Genomic DNA, 18,989 nt, shown 5'->3' on the forward strand with positions numbered 1-18,989 from the left:
TCACCTTTGGAGAGTCGCAGACAGGAGTGACAAGATCTGGGTCATGTTTTTCAGAGTCCTCCCTGCTGCCGTGTGGACGACGCGTGGGTGAGAGCAGAAGTGGGCCCTGTGGCCAGCTGCACTGGTTTTGTGGAAGGTGAGTCCTGGGCCGGGAGGAGAGGTGGGTTGGAGGGGCCACATGTGGGCTGTGGGGCAAAGAAGGTGGAGACCCGAGCATGGCTCTCGGATGTTCAGTCTGAGCCATCTGGTGGGTGGAGGGACCATTTATTCCCCTCCTCCAGCTCCTACAGCATTTAGAGTCCTGGAGTGCTGGTCTCTAGGGAGGCTTGGCAGCAGGTCCTGGCATTCAGAGCTGGCCCAGAGTTGAGCACTTCACCCACCCCCCCACCCCCCCCCCACCCTGCAGGCAAGGACAGAAGAGGCCTGAGACCAATCCCTGCAGACTCAGGGACAGTGGATCTCAGACTGCCTTCAGGTGGCCGAGCACTTGAAAGCCCTGGTGTTCTTCGTGGCAGTCCCTCCATCTGTCTGTCCATCCATCTGTCCACCTACTTACCCATCCACGCCTGCATCTAGCCAGTTTTTCATTCAGCAACATTTGTTGGGAGTCTACCTTGTTCTCATAAATAACATAGTCTTCCTCCTCAAGGTATCACAGTCCTCAGGGGAAATGGACAGGTAAGTAGCAAATGACTCCACAGCATGCATTATAGGAACGGCCATTTATCCACAGCCCACTGTGTGCCAGGCATTTTGCCCATACAATCTAATTTAATGTCTGGACAAATCTGCAAAATAGGGTTTGGGGGTTTTTTTTTGTCCTTTTTTTTTTTTTTTTTTTTTGAGATGAAGTCTTGCTCTGTCACCCAGGCTGGAGTGCAGTGCCATGATCTTGGCTCACTGCCACCTCCACCTCCCGGGTTCAGCAATTCCTCTGCCTCAGCCTCCTGAGTAACTGGGACTACAGGCACCCGCCACCATGCCTTACTCATTTTTGTATTTTTAGTAGAGAGATGGGGTTTCACCATGTTGGCCAGGCTGGTCTTGAACTCCTGACCTCCTGATCCACCTGCCTTGGCCTCCCAAAGTGCTGAGGTTACAGGCATGAGCCACTGTACCTGGCCTAAAAAATAGGTTTTATTTTTGTCATTTCACAGATGAGTAAAGTGAGGCTCAGAGAGGTTAAGTCACTTGTCCAAGGTCACACAGCTAGAAGGCATTAGAACTGCATTCAAACCCAAGGCAGTCTGATGCCAGAGCCTGTTCAGGGAACTGCTCCAGTCTCTAGTGCCACTGGAAGGAAGGAGACGGGGAGTGCCCCTAACCAGCATGTGTCTTGGGGATCAGAGGGTGGCAGAGGCAGCGATGACAAGCCTGGCTGGAGTAGGTTTCCTGGAGGTGGTGGTTTCTGAGGTGAGCGTTAAATGATAAGTAGAGGTTGGCAAAATATTAATATAATTTTATTATACAAACTGATTTGACAAAAATGATATATTAGATCAATGAAAATTATAGTTGCTCAGAAATGGTCACTTTACCTGCTGCAAAGTATAACATAAGATCAGCACCTCGCCAGGTGTGGTGCCACACACCTGTAATCCAAGCACTGTGGGAGGCCAGATGGGTGGATCACCTGAGGTCAGGAGTTCAAGACCAGCCTGGCCAACATGGCAAAAACCCATCTCAAATAAAAATACAAAAAATAGCGGCGCATGATGGCCCATGCCTGTAGTCCCAGCTACTCTGGGAGGCTGAAGCAGGAGAATCACTTGAACCCAGGAGGTGGAGGTTGCCGTGAGCCAGGATCGCACCACTGCACTCCAGCCTGGGTGACAGAGCAAGAGCGAGACTGTCTCAAAACAACAATGAAGAGCAGCACCTCCATCCTGCTGCTCATGGCTCTCTGAGACTATTCTGGAAGTTTCCATAAGGTGTGCCTGCGCCTCATTCCCTTTAGTTGTCGGTGTTTTTAACACAGGAACGCCTGGGCGACTCTCCAATGTTTACTAGAAATATACACAGGAAAGCGTAGCAGTGAAGGACATTCTTCTGGCTTAGTATCATCTGTAAATTAAATCCTCATCCCTCGCTTCTTCCTCAAGTATTGAGCCAACTGATGGTGATGACGCAGACGCCAGCCCCAGCTCCGGGTCGCCAAGTCCCGACTGTGCCAGGCGCTGACCTCACTCCCTCTTCAGAACGAGGGTGCAGTTGGGAGTTTCACTCCCCAAGGAGACGAATGAGGCCCTGGAAGTCCCTCCTCTGTGGCCACACATTGGCAGAGCCAGGATTTGAACCCTTGTCTGGGGATTCTGTGTCTTCTCTCTCTAAATTACAGTCAATGCCTGCCACACAGCTGGCTGTTTTCTTTCCCCGAGGATCCCACATTGAGGGTGGTCCCACCCCCTGCTGCCCCTTACAGACACTTGTGGCTGTACCATTTGATCCCCTGCACTGGGGCCAACAGGCTTTTTCTGTAAAGAGCCAACTAGGCCGGTAGGCAGGGCTATGTGCCAATACACCTTTATTTATGAAAGCAGAAATTGAGATTCCATGTAATTTTCATGCCTTAAAGAATCTTAATTTTTCTTTTAACTATATGAAAATATGAAATCTGTTCTTAGCTCAGAAGCTGTATGAAAAACAGGCAGGGGGCCGGGTTGGTCTGCAGACTGCAGTTTACAACCCTGGCTCCACACCAACCCTTATTTCTGTCTCATGGATGGCAGACTGAGGCGCAGCTCTCGGCATGGGAGGGCAGAGCCGGGCATAACCCCTGGCCCTCTGAATCCAACCTCAGGGGCTCCTTGGAGCTCGGCGGTGGTTGTGGATTCCTTGAAGTTGATGCCATAGCCCATTGTGGGTGACCTGGCTGTGTCCCCGCTGCGGGCTGAACTGACTCTCTTGCCTGTGTGGGACTGTCGGTCTCCTGCCGAGTGTGGGGAATGTCCTTCACCCCCTGCTCCCTGCTGCTGTGAGGCAGAAACATCTATACCTGCAGGGCAGGAAGACTTTGTCTTCTGGATCTTGGCCAGCTTGCCTGGGAGCCAGCCACCCAGGTTCCAGGTATCAGCATCATCTTCTCCCTTGGGTGATGTCCAGGTACCCTCTGGGTCTGTCCCGCTTGGCTGGGCTGCCTGGCTCTCATTTCAGCGTCTGGACCCACCCAGCTGCCTCCTGTGTGGGATGGAGCCCATGGGTGGTGTAAGGGGCAGGCGGCCTGGGCCCTGACCTTGCTGGTCCTCCTATTGTAACCTTGGGCAGGCTCCTTCTCCCCTCGGTGCCTCCGTTTGCACGTAGAGGGCTGAAGAGCTTAGCTCAATGCCGACACAATCTGTGTGTGTGACCAAGGGACCAGCCAGGCTTGCCCAGGGTCTGGAATATCACGGAAATACCAGCCCAGTCACGTCTGCCTTGACGACGAGGGTCCCATCTTCCTCCTTGCCCTCCAAGCAGAGCTCCTCTGAGCAGTCCTTTTGTTCAGTCACACCTAACTGGACAAAGGAAACCCGGCCATCCCTAGAGATCCCTTTATGATCCCAGCTGTTGCCTAGAAGGGAGCACTTCATAGAAGAAAGATCTTGGGCTCTGGAAACCACTGCAGTATAAGCTATGTGACTGGGGCATGTTACTGAACCCAGGTGAGCCTCTGGTCTGCCAGGGATAGGGATACTCACTTCCTGGGCCGGTTGTGAGGATGAAGGGGGATGCTGTCTGAAAATGGCCACTTGTAGTGGTTGCTATTCCCTGGTGGCCACCTTCTCCCTCACAGACCCCATACTTACTCCTTTTTTTTTTTTTCTTTTGAGACAGAGTCTTGCTATGTTGCCCAGGCTGAAGTGCAATGGCACGATCTTGGCTCACTGCAACCTCCACCTCCTGGATTCAATGATTCTCATGCCTCAGCCCCCTGAGTAGCTGGGATTACAGGCACCCACCACCACATCCAGCTAATTTTTATATTTTTAGTAGAGACGGGGTTTCACCATGTTGGCCAGGCTGGTCTCGAACTCCTGACCTCAGGTGATCTGCCAGCCTTGGCCTCCCAAAGTGCTGGGATTACAGGCATAAGCCACTGTGCCCGGTGTATACTTACTCTTTTCTAAAAGCTATCCTTTGCTGAATGCCCCCGCCCCTGCAAGGCTGAGCAGAGGACGTGAGAGCTGGAACGTGTAGAAACCCCCTTCCTGGACTTTCTGAGACTGCAACACCATGCGTCTGACTCAGGGTTGCCAAAGAGCTCTTTCCGCACTTCTCCAATTTCACAAGGATGCCAGTGGCTCCGGTGCCGAGGGGCACAGTTAGTTCTGGACTGCAGTTAGAGGACGTTCTTCTGGTGAAAGGTAGCTTAGCTGTTCCTGCTTGGCCACTCAGCCTGGGTTGGTCTCTTGGGGGATGCCCTGTGCTGTTTACTGGGAGGAGACCTGGTCAGGCCCTAACACAGCAGATCGGTGAGAGGAAAGAAAAACAGATGCCACCTCGCTTTGGGAGAGAATCTGTCTTTTCTTGCTGTCTTATTCCTGTCGTTTGGGAGGTGCCTGCGGTGTTTCAGGCTCTGTGCTGGGAGGTGATAGACAGCAATGGTGACAGCCATTGTACTGCAGAGCCCAGGGGCCTTCCTAGGCCAGGACGGGGCTTGGGCATCGAAGGTCTCTGGCTTTCTGGGTACGGGGAAGTGATGTTTTCTCCTCTCTAGGTCTGGAGAAGGCCCCTGGGGAAGTGCCCAGAGTGCACTGCCCTGGCTCCTGAGTCAATGCCATCTCTGCAATTCTCAGACCCATGCCTTAGACCCCCCGCCAAGACTGGAAGAGCCATTTTGTCGCATCTCCCTACATAGCACTTAAATCCCTCATGAGTATTTTTTTTAGATGCTTCCATGCCACTTGTGACGGGGAGCTCATTACCACCCAGGCAGCTTTTTCCTAACTTGGGCAGCTTTGCTTCACGTGGTACCTCCCAAATCTGCCCTCTACAAAGGCAGTCAGAGAAAACTTCTAGCAAAGCTGTTAGGGGAAAGAAAACTGGACTGGATCCCTTGGGAGGTCGTGAGCCCTCCTCAGCAGCCACCTTCCCTATCACTGGAGGTACATAAAGTGAAAGCTGAGCTCCCACTTGACAAGGAAAATAGAAGATTGTTGATTGTTAACATGTCCAGAAAAGAGTAGGGGCCAGGCGCAGGGGCTCTCGCCTGTAATCCCAGCACTTTGGAAGTCTGAGGCTAGTGAATCACCTGAGGTCAGGAGTTTGAGGCCAACCTGACCAACATGGTGAAACCACGTCTCTACTAAAAATACAAAAGTTAGCCAGGTGTGGTGGAGAGCACCTGTAATCCCAGCTATTTGAGAGACTGAGACATGAGAATAGCTTGAATCTGTGAGGCGGAGGTTGCAGTGAGCCGAGATTGTGCCATTGCACTCCAGCCTGGGTGACAGAGCAAGACTCAGTCTCAAAAAAAAAAAAAAAGAGTAGGGAACCTACATGTAGCCGGGGAACTGCAGACTTTCAAGAAGCCGGAGCCTCGGGCTTTCCCTTCCCTTTGCTCTGTGGCCTGCCCTTCCCCCTCCATAAGGCAGGGAAACACAAGTGGGCCTGGTGCCTTCCCCGCCACCCCCCAGCCCAGCTTTGCCCATGCAGCTGTCCCAGGCCAGCTGTCCAGGCCCCAGCTGCCCGGCGGTGCTGGCTCCCTTGGCCCCACAGGGCCTGAAGGCTGGCGGTGGGCACTCCTAGATGTTCTGGCCTCAGAGTCAGGGTGAGGCAGTCAGCTTCCAGCTTCTTCCTCCCGGGGTCCTCCCCTCGCCTGGGGTCTTTTGGAGTGGAGGGACACAGCGTGCTCAAGCATGATTTGTGTCATTTCAGAAGGACAGCTTGTGTCACTGGGGAGACTGAAAACTTGGAAACAACCTGTGTATCCGATCTTACAGTGTCGGTGAAATGCTTTATGGGATGGCACCTCTGGGACTTTAACCTGGGGCCTCTGGGGTTCCTGAATGGGTTGAGGCCCATGAACTCCCAGAAATTATTAGCATCGCAAAATGCTGATTACACATGAATTTTCTGGGGGACTCTGTGAGCCCCAAAATGTTAATAAGTACTGGCAAATAGGATGGAATCCTATGTAACATGTGAAGCTATGTTGTACGAGAGCATTTTATCAGCACACAGAGAGTGAAGATTGTAGAATGAAAAAAGACTGCAAAACGCTGTACAGAATGAGCCCAATTTTGTTTAGAACCGTTTGTTATACGCACACACAAACACACGTACATACAAATTATGGCTTCTAAAGTGATGACAATTTTTAGTCTCTGGGGTGTGCTACATTTTGTTTGATTTCTGGTTTTCTGTTTTTGTTGGGCGTTCTACAGTGCATGTTTATTGCCTCTGTAATAAGAAGCCGGGGCACTCAGCCCATTTTCTGAGGCCAGAATTCCCCTTCTCACCTTGGCAGCCCCCACAGCTCCCAGCCCCTAGTCCCAGAGGGAGTCTGTGGGACCAGCACAGCTCTCACCTCGGCATCTGTCAATGCATCACTAACTTCCTGGCCCCCTGACTTCAGCCAGGGTCCATCCGTGCAAGTTTCAGAGCCTGGGTCATGGAGGTGCGGAGCGAGGGTCTCCCTCTATCATTTTGCTCCTGGAAGCCACAGCTCCAGGGCAGTGTCTGACCCAGATCCGAACTGCCAAGCAACAGTACCTGGCCCATGAGACTGCTCATGGGACCTCACTTCCTAGCTGTGTGGCTTTGGGCTAGTTGTCTAATCTCTCTGGGCGTCTGTGTCCTGTAAAGTAGGGGCAGGGCTAGAACTCACCTCCTGGGGCTGCTGCAAGGGCAAACCGAGATGATCCCCTCACTGGCCTGCCTGCCTTCTGTCTTCCCCCAGGGAGTTCCAGGACTGGCAGGATGGGCTCAGCCTGTATCAAAGTCACCAAATACTTTCTCTTCCTCTTCAACTTGATCTTCTTTGTAAGTATGTCCCATGCCACCCTGACTGTCCCGTACCATCCTGACTGCCTCCGAGAGATTCTCCTCCCAGGGGCTTCCCAGCCTGAGCCCTTCCAGTGTTGACCAGGCCGGGAATTGGGAACTGTCTCAATGGAAACTGGTGGGGGTGGTGAGGAGATTCCCTGGCATTCCCAGTTGGTCCTTTGACAAAGCTTTAGAATCCTGACCCGGCCTTCCCCTCTCCTAGAGCATCGGAAGCCTGGGCTGGCCAGGGCTGTAAATGGGTATAGGGAGGATGAGGAGAGCCCCTGGGCATCCCCCTAACTCCACAGCAGGAGCTGCTGGAAGAAGCCTCTTAGCATCTCCCTAGTCGTATCCTGGCCCCCACCCTGCCCGTGTGCTTTGGGATTACCGGAGGATTGTTTGAGGCCAGGAATTCGAGAACAGCTTGGGCAACATAGCAAGACCCTGTTTAATCTACAAAAAGTGACCTGTGACAGTACCAGGCCCCAGTTGCCCCTATGACACCCCGTCCCTGTTGTGGGGAGGGATCTCCCTGAGCTCTCACAGGGTGAGCAAGAGGGGGCCAGCGAAGGGCACATACCTCCTTCCCCAGAACCACCCCAGCAGGCCTCACTGAGTCCCCAACCCACGGGCTATCCAGATGTCAGCTCTGTGGACATTGACTGCTGGTTTTCCTGGGGCCTTGGTTTTCCTCTCTGGCCTGGCATGGACGCCTCTTGCCTTGGAGTTGCCGGGATGATGGGGTGTGTGTGAGTGTGAGTGTGTCGTGGGGAAAGCAGGGCCCTGGAGAGGTCTTCATAGCTCTGGAATAGTGTTGGGGGCACTGGCTTCTCTATGTTGATCGTTTACCCTATACTGTTAAAAAAAAATAGGATCGTACAGTAGGATGTTTATTATGATCCAAATTTTTTAATGTACCTATTCATAAAAAGTGAGCATTTTTGAGAGGAGAAGAAAATCCCTCTGAATGTTAACTTTGGGGTTCCTGGGAACTTTGATTTTATTCTTTATGCATCTCTGTATTTTCCAAATTTTCTATGGTTATGAATTACTTGTTTGGGGAGGGGGGGTTTACATTACAAGTTACATAGTTCATGGGAAGTTTGGGAAATAAAAAAGAATCATTCAAATTCCCCTTCAGGCCAGATATGGCAGCTCATGCCTGTAATCTCAGTGCTTTGGGATTACAGGAGGATCGTTTGAGGCCAGGAGTTCGAGAACAGCTCAGGCAACATAGCAAGACCCTGTTTCTCTACAAAAAAAAACTTTAAAAATTCCCCTTCCTAACTTTAACCCAAGGCACAGATATGTACACGTGTGCTCCTCGCACCCACACACGTGTGCACACACGCCTGTGCTCACACTAGCAGCCCTGGCACACGGCTGCTTTTGTCCACCCTGGCTGCCTCCTGGAGGACCCTATGAGGCCCCACTGTGGCTTGTTCCTCTGCTCACGGCAGCCAGCACTGGAACCCACCCCAGGCCGGGCTGGGCTTCCCCAGCTTGGTGGTCAGGTCTCTCCTGGCTGCCCTAGGACTTTGGGAAACAGCTGCCCATGCCGGCAAAGGCAAGCTTTCCTGGCAAGCACTTGTCTGGGCTGAGACTCAGCATAAAGGCCAACAGGCCAGGCCCCGGGGGGTGGGGAAGAGAGGAGCGCTGTAGCTCTATCCCTGGGGGCTTTCGAGACTGGAGAGAGGGGCCTGGGATCTAGCCTAGGAGGTCACAAGGAGCTTGAGTTTCGGGGCTATGAAAACCTTCCTCCATGCAGTCAGGGGGTGGGGAGATCCTAGTAGACAAAGGGAGTGGGGTTGGTGGGGTTGGCCAGGGTGTCCCTTTCTGTTCTGCTCCTGGGCTGCCCTATGGAACCAGGGACTGGAAAAGCTGCTCTCCGGCCAAGGTTTGGCCTTCGATTGGCTCCTCCAGGGGGCTGGCAGAGTCAGGTGTCCACGTGCCAGGGCCCAGGAGGACCCATCAGGATGCTGGAGCGGGAGAGGGGGAGCCTGTGTGACAGGAGGGTGAGAGGGAAAGCGGAAGGCTGGGGGAGGCAGAGCAGGCTCGTTTACTCCTCAGCAAACGTGTATCTAACACTCAGTATTTTCAGATGTTCAGGACGGAAGAGCCCTCCCTGACGGCTATACATCCTGAGCTTGTGTCCTAGGGAGCAGTGGGCCTCCAACAAACAACTACTCACGTGCATGGAAAATTGTGGTTGTTGGGGTGCTAGGAAGAGATAGGCTCCTGGGAAAGCAGATGAGGCTCTTGGCCTGGTGGGGGAGGTCAGCAAAGGCTTCCTGGGGTTCTGGGTGTGGCTTTGAGGAGGGGGTCAAGGGGTTGAGGCAGAGTGCACCTCCCCAGGCACAGACCAGGCTGGCCTGCCTCTTTGATTTATGCATGTTGGGAGGGGTCGGGTGGTTGGATTTGTGATTTGGAAAAACCCTTGTGGCTGCCGTGCGTGCTCGCACCTGCGCGCATGCGCAGGTGTACATCTTTGCCTGTGCTCCCGCTGGAGTCCAGACTCCCCAGCAAATGGCCACTTTTCTCAGGTCCAAAGAAATGCAGAGGCACTGGTGCTGTGGCTCTGCTGGGGAGGGATGCTCGCTGCCCTGAGGGTTCCGGCTCCTGGCTGAGTCCCATCTGGGGACTGGAGAAGGGCCGCAGAGTGATTAACATGGGGCATGCCCGCAGCCCCAGCCTTGGTTCACAGAGAAAAAGGGGGTGCCATGGTGTCTTACCATTCTGGTAGGCTGCCCAGCCTCCTTCCTGCCTGTGCCACGGCCCCGTGGCTGGTCCAGCCACACCTGACCATCAGGCTGGGGTCGTCGGACCTGCAGAGGAACTGAAAGGGTGGCCATGGGGACTTTGCTGTCTGGGTTCCTCTTGGTGAGCTGAGGAGGCAGCTGAGTAGTGTGGGGTTTGGATCTACTTGGGATTATGTGTGCCCAGAGGAGATTTTCTGCCCTGCCTGCCACTCCCTCTTGGTGGGAGCTGTCCTCCCTCCTGTCCCATGCTGTGAATGTGGGAGGGAATGGAGCAGGGGCTCTGCCCACGTGGGTCTGAGATGCAGAGGGAGCAGAGGTGGGCCTGGGCACTGGCCTCTGCCTCGCTGTCCTGTGGGGTGGTGGTGGTCTGGGAAGGGGTGCAGGAGTCTTGGGGAACCAAACTCCCAGATCCTGGACAGCCCCACTTTCCCCCAGCTGTGCAGGGGACCCACCTTCCAGCAGGCCCTTCTCCTCCCTGGTGTCTCAGGGGCCTTTCTGTCCCCAGAGACTGGCTTTCTTGGGGAAGACCAAGGACAGATCCCAAATATCCCTACAGAGCACCTGCCACTGTTTGGCTTCCAGTCCCTAATGGATAAAATCAAGGCCTCCTGTAAAATTCCCTGTGTACAAAATGAGGACAATTATGAAGCCCATCTCACTGGGAGAGAGGAGAGGGCAGATAGGACCTCCGTGATGATTCTGGTGGGAGACACTGGGGGTAGGTGTGGGGTGGTCACCGTGCCTTTGCGGTTGTAGCCACCAGCCACAGTGGTCTAAGGAAGCAAGTTCAAGGGTAAGGAGAGAGAGGCAGCCCCCGCCCACTGAGCCACCTGGGCCCTGGGGCAAAAGGAGTTGTCGATAATACTGATGCTGTCAACATTCTTTTTTTTTTTTTTTTTTTTTTTTTTTTTTTGAGATGGAGTTTCGCTCTTGTCACCCAGGCTGGAGTGCAATGACGCGATCTCGGCTCACTGCAACCTCCACCTCCGAGGTTCAGGCAATTCTCCTGTCTCGGCCTCCTGAGTAGCTGGGATTACAGGCACGTGCCACCATGCCCAGCTAATTTTTTGTATCTTTAGTAGAGACGAGGTTTCATCATGTTGACCAGGATGGTCTTGATCTCTTGACCTTGTGATCCACCCACCTCGGCCTCCCAAAGTGCTGGGATTACAGGCTTGAGCCACCACGCCCGGCGCTGTCAACATTTTATTTCACAGTTTAATAGTTCATTTATCATGGATTTGAGAACTTATTTATTTATTTATTTATTTTTTTGCGACAGTCTCACTCTTGTTGCCCAGGCTGGAGTGCACAGCCTCAGCTCACTGCAACCTCCGCTTCCTGAGTTCAAGTGATTCTCCTGCCTCAGCCTCCTGGGGATCTGGGGTTACAGGCACCCACCACCACACTCAGCTAATTTTTTGTATTTTTGGTAGAGACGGGGTTTCACCATGTTGGCCAGGCTGGTCTTGAACTCCTGACCTCAGGTGATCCACCCACCTTGGCTTCCCAAAGTGTTGGGATTACAGGTGTGAATCACTGCACCCAGCCATTAATTTTCTTTTTAAAGTATTGCTGCAAAATATTATTTATCTTAATTCCTGAGTTTTTAGTGCCCCTTCCTCTGTTACCCCTGAGGCAAGGTGCCTCCTGCCTTGGGCTGGTCAGGGCTCTTATCTTTGATAATGATAGAATGAGGCTGATGGAGACCTTGGGCCCAGGCCAGCTCCTGGCTCAGGACTCTATGGCAGCTGCTGACCTCAGACCTGAGATTATGGGATGATGGCTGAGGTGGAAATCTGGGGCTGGTGATACAGGTGGGAGTTTCAAGATGGGTCATCCACCAGGTGGGCCCAGCTCAGGCCCCAGGTAATGGCCAGCCTTGTGGGCTGACACAGGGCCACCCCCGCCTCCAAAGGGAACCTGCGTCTTTACCCAGGCGACAGCACTTCCCCAGCCTTAGCCAGCTTTGTGGGTTGGTGGATCTGGGGCACCACCTGGGGAGATGAGCTCAGCCCTGGGAGATGGGAGAGAGGCAGGGAATCCCTGGGCTTGGGGTCCTTGTTTGTAACCCCTCATTCATTATTTTTTTTTTTCTTTCTTGTAGGGTAGGGACAGGGGTCTTGCCCTGTCACTGAGGCTGGAGTACAATCTCATAAACAGTTCACTGCAGCCTTGACTTCCCTGGGGTCAAGTGATCCTCTCTCCTCAGCTTCCCCAGTAGGTGGGACTACAGGCATGCACCACCACATTGGCTAATTTTTGAAATTTTTGGTAGAGTCAAGGTCTCACTATGTTGGCCAGGCTGGTCTCCAACTCCTGGGCTCAAGTGATCTGCCTGCCTGGGCCTCCCAAAGTGCTGGGATTACAGGCCTGAGCCACCTCACCCAACCTTCATTTTCCTTTCAAATCCTGCATTTGCAATTTGGTTCACGAGCTCATTGATTCCCCCAGCACTTAGTGCCCAGTGTTATAGAGCTGCTGGGGATGCTGAGCCACCTCCAACCAGCCCTGCCCTCAGGGAGCTCACAGTCTAGCCAGAGAAACCATCACAGCAGTTAGACCCAGCGGGAATGAGTGTTAAGTGGTTGCCACAGAATGGGGGTACCTAAATCTGCCTGAGGGGGTCAGGGAAGGCTCCTGTGGTAGGTGGCCCCATTGCTTAGATCTGGGATGAGTTAGACTTTGATGTTCAAGTCCACGGAGGGTATTCCTCAGAGCATGACTTGTTTGGGAAGCTCCTGGGCCCTGAACTGGGTGGGTGGAGGGGATGAGCTGAGAAGAGGGCTGGGAGATGCAGCAGGAAGGGTGCCCCTGGCAGGAGGCTGCACCAGGAGGCTCGGTTGAGGCACATGTGGCAGAGGGGCGAGCTGGGGGGCAAGAGGGACTCCCTGCCCAGGGACTCCCTCCTGTCTGGCTTGCTGGGCTTTGGGACATCCCCAAGGCCATCTGCATATCCCTAGGCTGGAGAAGGGTGGAGCTGATGCCCTCTGTGGCCCCCTGTCCTGCCCACCCCACCCTGACTTGGGTTGCAGGGACAGCTGGCAGGGGGAGGGCTCTCAGCCCATCTGCTCTTGGCTTCCCATTAACTGTTCCTTTCTCCTTCCAGATCCTGGGTGCAGTGATCCTGGGCTTCGGGGTGTGGATCCTGGCCGACAAGACGAGTTTCATCTCTGTCCTTCGTAAGGACCGCTCAGCTTCCCCGGAACCCGGCCCCCTCGAGACCGGCACAGCTGCTCCCACAAGTGCCTCGGCTTCAATGCCTGCTGCTTTTCCAGCTGACCTCAGGGATGCGGCCAGGTCCCGCTGCCGACCACTGCCCATGGCTCCCTCTGCAGGGGTTTCCAAAAGGAATTTTCTCTTCTTCCCCAAACAAAACTGCCATTGTCTGGGGAACACTGGGGGATGAGGGAGGCTTGTTTTCCCTTCCTGGCCCCTTCCCTCAGCCCTGACCTTGGGAAAGCCTCTTATATTCTCTGTCCCTTCATTTGCCCGCTCAGCAGAATGTGGGCAGCAGTTCCTCCCATTTCACAGAGATGTAGGAAAGATAGACTGTTAGAGGCTGGTGAAGCAGCCGCCGTGAGTGGTCCTTCACTGTGAGCCCGGCAGCAACTAGGTGGGTCAGGGTGTGCACGGGCAGAAAGGTTCCAGGCACAGCCACCAGGTATCATGCTTGTCATGTGCCCAGTAGTTTGCACCAATAAACCGCTTTCTTTTCTTTTCTTTTTTTTTTTTTTGATACAGAGTTTCTCTCTTGTTGCCCAGGCTGGAGTGCAATGGCACAAGCTTGGCTCACCTCAGCCTCTGCTTCCAGGGTTCAAGCAGTTCTCCTGCATCAGCCTCCCAAGTAGCTGGGATTACAGGCGTGCACCGCCACGCCTGGCTACTTTTGTATTTTCAGTAGAGACAGGGTTTCGCCATGTTGGTCAGGCTGGTCTCGAACTCCTGACCTCAGGTGATCTGTCCGCCTCTGCCTCCCAAAGTGCTGAGATTACAGGCATGAACCACCACGCCTAGCCCGATAAACTATTAAGCCCACCACAGCCCTGTGAGGTAGATACTACTCTATTCCCGCCTCACCAATGAAGAAACAGAGGCTCAGAGAGGTTGTCATTGCTGAAGTTCACACAGCTTCTAAATGGGAGGTATAGGCCTCCGACTCCAGGGGCTTTGGTCCTAAATGCAGCACATGGCAGGGTGAGCCACAGTGTGGAAACCCCTTCGGTCACTCTTTAGAGGCAGAAAGAAAGGAGCCCAAGGCATTTCTACAGAGAGAAGAGCCCTTTCGCCCTACTCAGCCTCCTCCAGGAAGCCCTTAGGGCCTGCCACCATGACCTGGGTGGGGGGCGGTGGGGAGCTCCCTGTGGTGGGAGGGAGGCACACTGGAGACCCCCAGGGCACAGCCATGCCACTCCCCTCGCTGAGTGTGGCCCTGGCTCACTTCTCCCAGCAGCTGCTCGAGGCAGCTGGTTTGGAATATGGCCCATGGCAGCTGCTTGATTTACATAAAGCGGAACCTGGCTAGGTTGTGACGATGGAGGAGCCACATCTGTCCCCCTGACCCCAGGGACTAGGCCTCCCCTCCAGGAGCTGGAAGGCCAGGATGCTCCACACTCTAGCCACATCTGATGCACCCCGGAGTTATCGGTCTCGCCCCTTTCACCCTCCGTTGTGGGGTTAGGGAGGGTGGGCAGCTCATGCTCTGCACTCTCTCTCGACCTGTGACACACCCTCCTCGGCCCCATTAGGCCCAGCTCTCCATTTCCTGAGTCACAGCGCAACCCAGCAGGCACTGCACCCCAGGGCAAAGTCTAGAGGCCCAGCCTGCTCACCCACATTTCTGCCCTCTGTGCCCTGCCCCAGGACGGTGCAGTGGGGGTGAGCCCACTGGGTGGGGAGCGCTTCCTGCTGCAGCTCTGGCCTCCTTGTTAACACGGGTCTGAGAATCTCAAGCTGACCAGACCTTAAAGACCTAGCGTATGGGGGTGCATTTTCCAGATGCTTCTACCTGAGCCCCACCCGCCCTGAGGGACCTGACTCCGTTGGTGTGGGTGGGAGCCTGAGAACTGGTGTTTTCTAAAAAGTTTCCCCTGGTAGATTCCCCAGACAGCCAGGGTTCAGAAACACTGATCCTCTAGCCTGTCACTAGGCACTTGTGTAAACTGAGGCCGGGGATGGGGAGAAATGACTTGCTAAGAGTCACGGAGCACGTGAGGGGCAGAACTAGGGACAGCTCTTTCCCTGCTGAGTTGAATCCCTGCTCTGAGTCCATGGGCTGGGCATTCCTATCATTTTACAGAGGAGGAAATTGAAGCACAGAGAGGTGCAGTAACTTGTTCAAGGGCACACAGCAACCAGGTAGGGGAGCTGGCTGTAGACCAGGTGGCCTAGATTCTAAGCCTGTGCCTTGAACTCCTGGACCACCACATGGCTCTGCAGTCATGTGCCACTGATTAGCACCTTAGTAAGAGGAAGCACTCCGCAGCGAAGAGCAGACTGGAGCCTGACTGCTGGGGTTCGATTCACAGCTGTGCTGTCCACTAGCTGTGTGACCCTCAGCACATTGCTTGACCTCTCTGTACCTCCTCCATCTATAAAATGAGGATCGTAATAGAATGCACTTTCTGTGGTTATTGTGAGAAATGAAACGAGCCTCTCACTTTTATTTGAAAAGAGTTTAGGACAGCCCCTGGTGAAAAACCCCACATAAGTGATTGTTAACGAAATTTTGTGATACAGTTTAATCCTTTTGCCATCTTCAAGAAGCAGGTTTAGGCCCATTTGACAGAGAAGGAAATAGAAAATGGCTTGCACAAGGCCAGAGTGTGTTGCAACAGAGCTGGGATTCGAATCTGCTTCCTGTGATTCCTCGGTTGTGTTTGGGTGACTTTCTTTCCACATTCCCGGTCCCTTCTAGGCCCAGGAAGACTAAAGTATAGAGTTTGTGTGTGTGTGCCATGCACTGTGGATGGCCTACCCCGGAACATACCCTCGCCTGCTTCCTATGTCAGGTTGCTCAGATTTGGGGTAGGCCTGGGATCCTGGGTGAGGACAGGAAATGATGTCAATGAAATATCCTGAGATTCAGAGACCTCACAGTTCTGATCTCCTGGGGGAAGGATCTGAGTTGGGGTCTCAGCCCTGGGCCTTGCCTGCCAGGCGCCTTGCAGCCTGCCAGCCTCTCTGAGCCGCAGGGTCCTTGCAGACCTATCAGGATGTGAGCACAGCCGCAGAGGGCCATTGCTGAAATTAAGCGGGGTGCTTTGGATAAAGGGCCTTGTTCAGGGCTGGCACACAGCGGCGGTCGGGGCAATGCCAGTTTCTTTTTTCTGGGAGTAGTCACTGGGAGGAATTGTTGGAAGTCACACCCAGGAAGTTTAGGAAAACTGGTATTGACAGCCTCTCCCTGCCCACGCCGATGGCTGGGGCTCGGTGCCAGGAGGTCCCTACGCTCACCCTCAGGAAGCCGAGGGACTCCTGCGAGGAACTGGGTGGGGGGAGCCTGGGAGTAGGGTGGATTGGCCAGGGCTCTTCCTGAGCTCCAGAACATTCTGTCTGTGACCAGGAAGTGGAGTTGAATCCCACAGACTCCCTCCCACCATCCAGCTTGGTAGTTATTCCTTAAAGGAACAAATGTTCCTTTAAGGAGGCCTCTCTGGGGTCCCCAGGGAGTCATGGCCAGCCCCGGTCCTGTATTCTTTCTGCTGATAGTCAGGGGTTGGCCCTGGCTGTGCTTCAGTCCTTAGGGAGCAGGTTAAAAACACAGGTCCTTGGGAGTGTCTCGGTCGGGTTGTAACAGACGTGGGCATCTGCAGCCCTAAGAGCCTCCTCAGATGCACAGTGCTCTCTGCCCTTCTGGAGACCATGCCCAGCCTTCCAGAGTGCCTGGGGCTGTGGCGGGAGCCGCCTACACCCTGCCCCTCCAGCAGTATCCCGTGCCCTGGGGGTACAGAGTATCCATGCTGGTGAGCTAGAGATGAGCTTTACCCTGTGTGATGAGTTGGGTATCTTAGGAAATACTGGCCAAGTGCCCTGGTGGGACTCTTGACCTCCACCTCCCAAGGTGGACCTGTCCACAGGTGGCACTAAAAAGGGTCTTAGCCATCAGGCCCTCCCTGCGCCTCCTACGCATCGTCCCCTCCCAGGCTTCTCTCTCGCTCCCACTGGTCCATTTTTTTGCTTTCTGATCTTCAAATACGCCAAGCTTGGCCTTGGCTAACACCTGTAATCCCAGCACTTTGGGAGGCCAAGATGGGCAGATCACAAGGTCAGGAGATTGAAACCATCCTGGCCATGGTGAAACCCCCTTTCTACTAAAATCCAAAAATGTTAGCCAGGCATGGTGACATGTACCTGTAGTCCCAGTTACTCAGGAGGCTGAGGCAGGGAAATCACTTGAACTCAGGAGATGGAGGTTGCAGTGAGCTGAGGTCACGCCACTGCACTCCAGCCTGGCAGCGGAGCAAGTCTCCGTCTCAAAAAAAAAAAAAAAAAAAAAAATCCACCAAACTTACTCCTTCCTCAGGCCTTTGCACCTGCTGTGCCCACTACCTGGAATGCTTTTCCTGCAGATTTTCCCTTGGCTGACTTCTTACATTCATGTCTTGGCTCACACGTCCCTGGTTCAGGCCGGCCTTCCTCATCCCCACCCTCTCCCTGCCCAGCAGGTCTCTGCCCTTAGCCAGCTTTGGTATCTTCATGGCACCTAACACAACCAGAAAACCTGTGTTGTGGACTTTTTGTCTCCACTCCCATCACCAAATGTCAGACCTCATCAGTCTCTCTTCGGTATCCCCAGCAGTTGGCACAGTGCCTGGCATGAAGTAGGCACCCAGTAAATAATTGTTGGCTGAGTGAACATGAGTCACACCTGTCACAATACATGCCCCCGTGCATCAGCGAAAAGAATGTGGTAGGCCCTTGCCTGTGCACCTTTCTGAGCCTCAGTTTTCTCATCTGTGAAATGGCCATGCTAGTGCCTGCCAGGCAGGGTAATGTCAGAGTTGGAGATGGTGCGTGGAAAGCCCCGAGGCACAGTGAGTGGACAAGAAAGGCTGCTGTTTGTTACTCTATGGACAAAAAGAAAGGCGGGTTAAAAATCTACCTGGAATCTTAACATCCCCAGCCCCTGCAGAGCCAGCCAGCCCCTCTGTCAGTTCTGCAGACACTCACTGTGTGCAGCACCTCACCGAGAGAGGCACTGTTCGGGCCCGGGGAGGGGGTTCCCTGGGAATAAAGCGAAGCTTCTGCCATCATGCAGCTCTGGTCCTCGGTGGAGGGGCAGAGCAGACAATGAGCAGGAGGGATCTGTTTGGATCAGGAGTTAAATGTCCAATCCTGAGTCGTGTTACAAAGAAAAAAAATAAAGCTGAGAAGGGAGTTGGGCTCAAGAGGGGTACAGATTGCAATTTGACATGGGGGAGGGGCGCATCTGGGGATGGCAGCTTCCAAGGGAGTGAGCTGGCTCCCTCTTGGACAGTGAAAAGCCATCAGGGGAATGCAGCTGACCCCAACACCCGGGCTCCAAGGAGGGGATTGGGAAGCAGGCCTGGGCAGTTAGGCCGGGTGTTTGTACCCGCTGGACCCACTGATGTCGTACTTATGAGTAAGTGCGCCTCTCTTCCCCCTAGAAACCTCCTCCAACTCGCTCAAGATGGGCGCCTACATCTTCATCGGCGTGGGGGCAGTCACCGTGCTCATGGGCTTCCTGGGTTGCATCGGTGCCGTCAACGAGGTCCGCTGCCTGCTGGGCCTGGTGAGTACGGGTCCCTCCGCAGCTGCCTGCCCGTTTCCTTTCATCCAGCCGAGCTGAGCCTGAGCACTGCGCTGGCCGTAACTCCAGGTGGAGAGCATCTGCCGCGGCGTGTGGGCTGGGTACACCAGGTAGGGAACCCGGGGCTGACTTTATGCCTGCTTTGTGTCCCCAGTACTTTGCCTTCCTTCTCCTGATCCTCATTGCCCAGGTGACGGCGGGGACCCTCTTCTACTTCAACGTGGGCAAGGTAAGCTCCTTCTCCCTCCCTGTCCCCTCACTGGGCTGGACCGGCCACGTGGGGGATTGACTTGAGTGTGCGGGATGGACAAAAAGCCCCCCAGTTGTCACAGACAGACCCAGTAGGTGTCAGGGACGGCCTCCTGGACGCTATTCCACGTGATCAAATGGGGGAGTGTTAGAGGAGAAGGCGGGAGGCGTGGGCAGTCGCTGCTGGGCCTGGATCTCAGCCTGATCCACTGCTCTCTAGCTGCCTGGCCTTGGGCAAGCTG

General features: G+C 54.2%; 1 protein-coding gene across 1 annotated transcript in view; it reads left to right on the forward strand.

The window, feature by feature from the left end:
* The window catches only part of CD82 (CD82 molecule), a 55,236-nt gene that overhangs the window by 22,747 nt on the left and 13,500 nt on the right, over positions 1-18,989 (forward strand). The window contains exons 2-6 of the mRNA XM_074401342.1: positions 55-136; positions 6,881-6,963; positions 12,835-12,907; positions 18,356-18,480; positions 18,653-18,727. Of these exons, the coding sequence (XP_074257443.1) occupies positions 6,901-6,963; positions 12,835-12,907; positions 18,356-18,480; positions 18,653-18,727 (336 nt within the window). The 5' untranslated portion in view covers positions 55-136; positions 6,881-6,900. The remainder of the gene's footprint in view (positions 1-54; positions 137-6,880; positions 6,964-12,834; positions 12,908-18,355; positions 18,481-18,652; positions 18,728-18,989) is intronic.

The sequence above is a fragment of the Saimiri boliviensis genome, chromosome 6, assembly GCF_048565385.1.
Source record: "Saimiri boliviensis isolate mSaiBol1 chromosome 6, mSaiBol1.pri, whole genome shotgun sequence".
NCBI classification, from domain to species: domain Eukaryota; kingdom Metazoa; phylum Chordata; class Mammalia; order Primates; family Cebidae; genus Saimiri; species Saimiri boliviensis.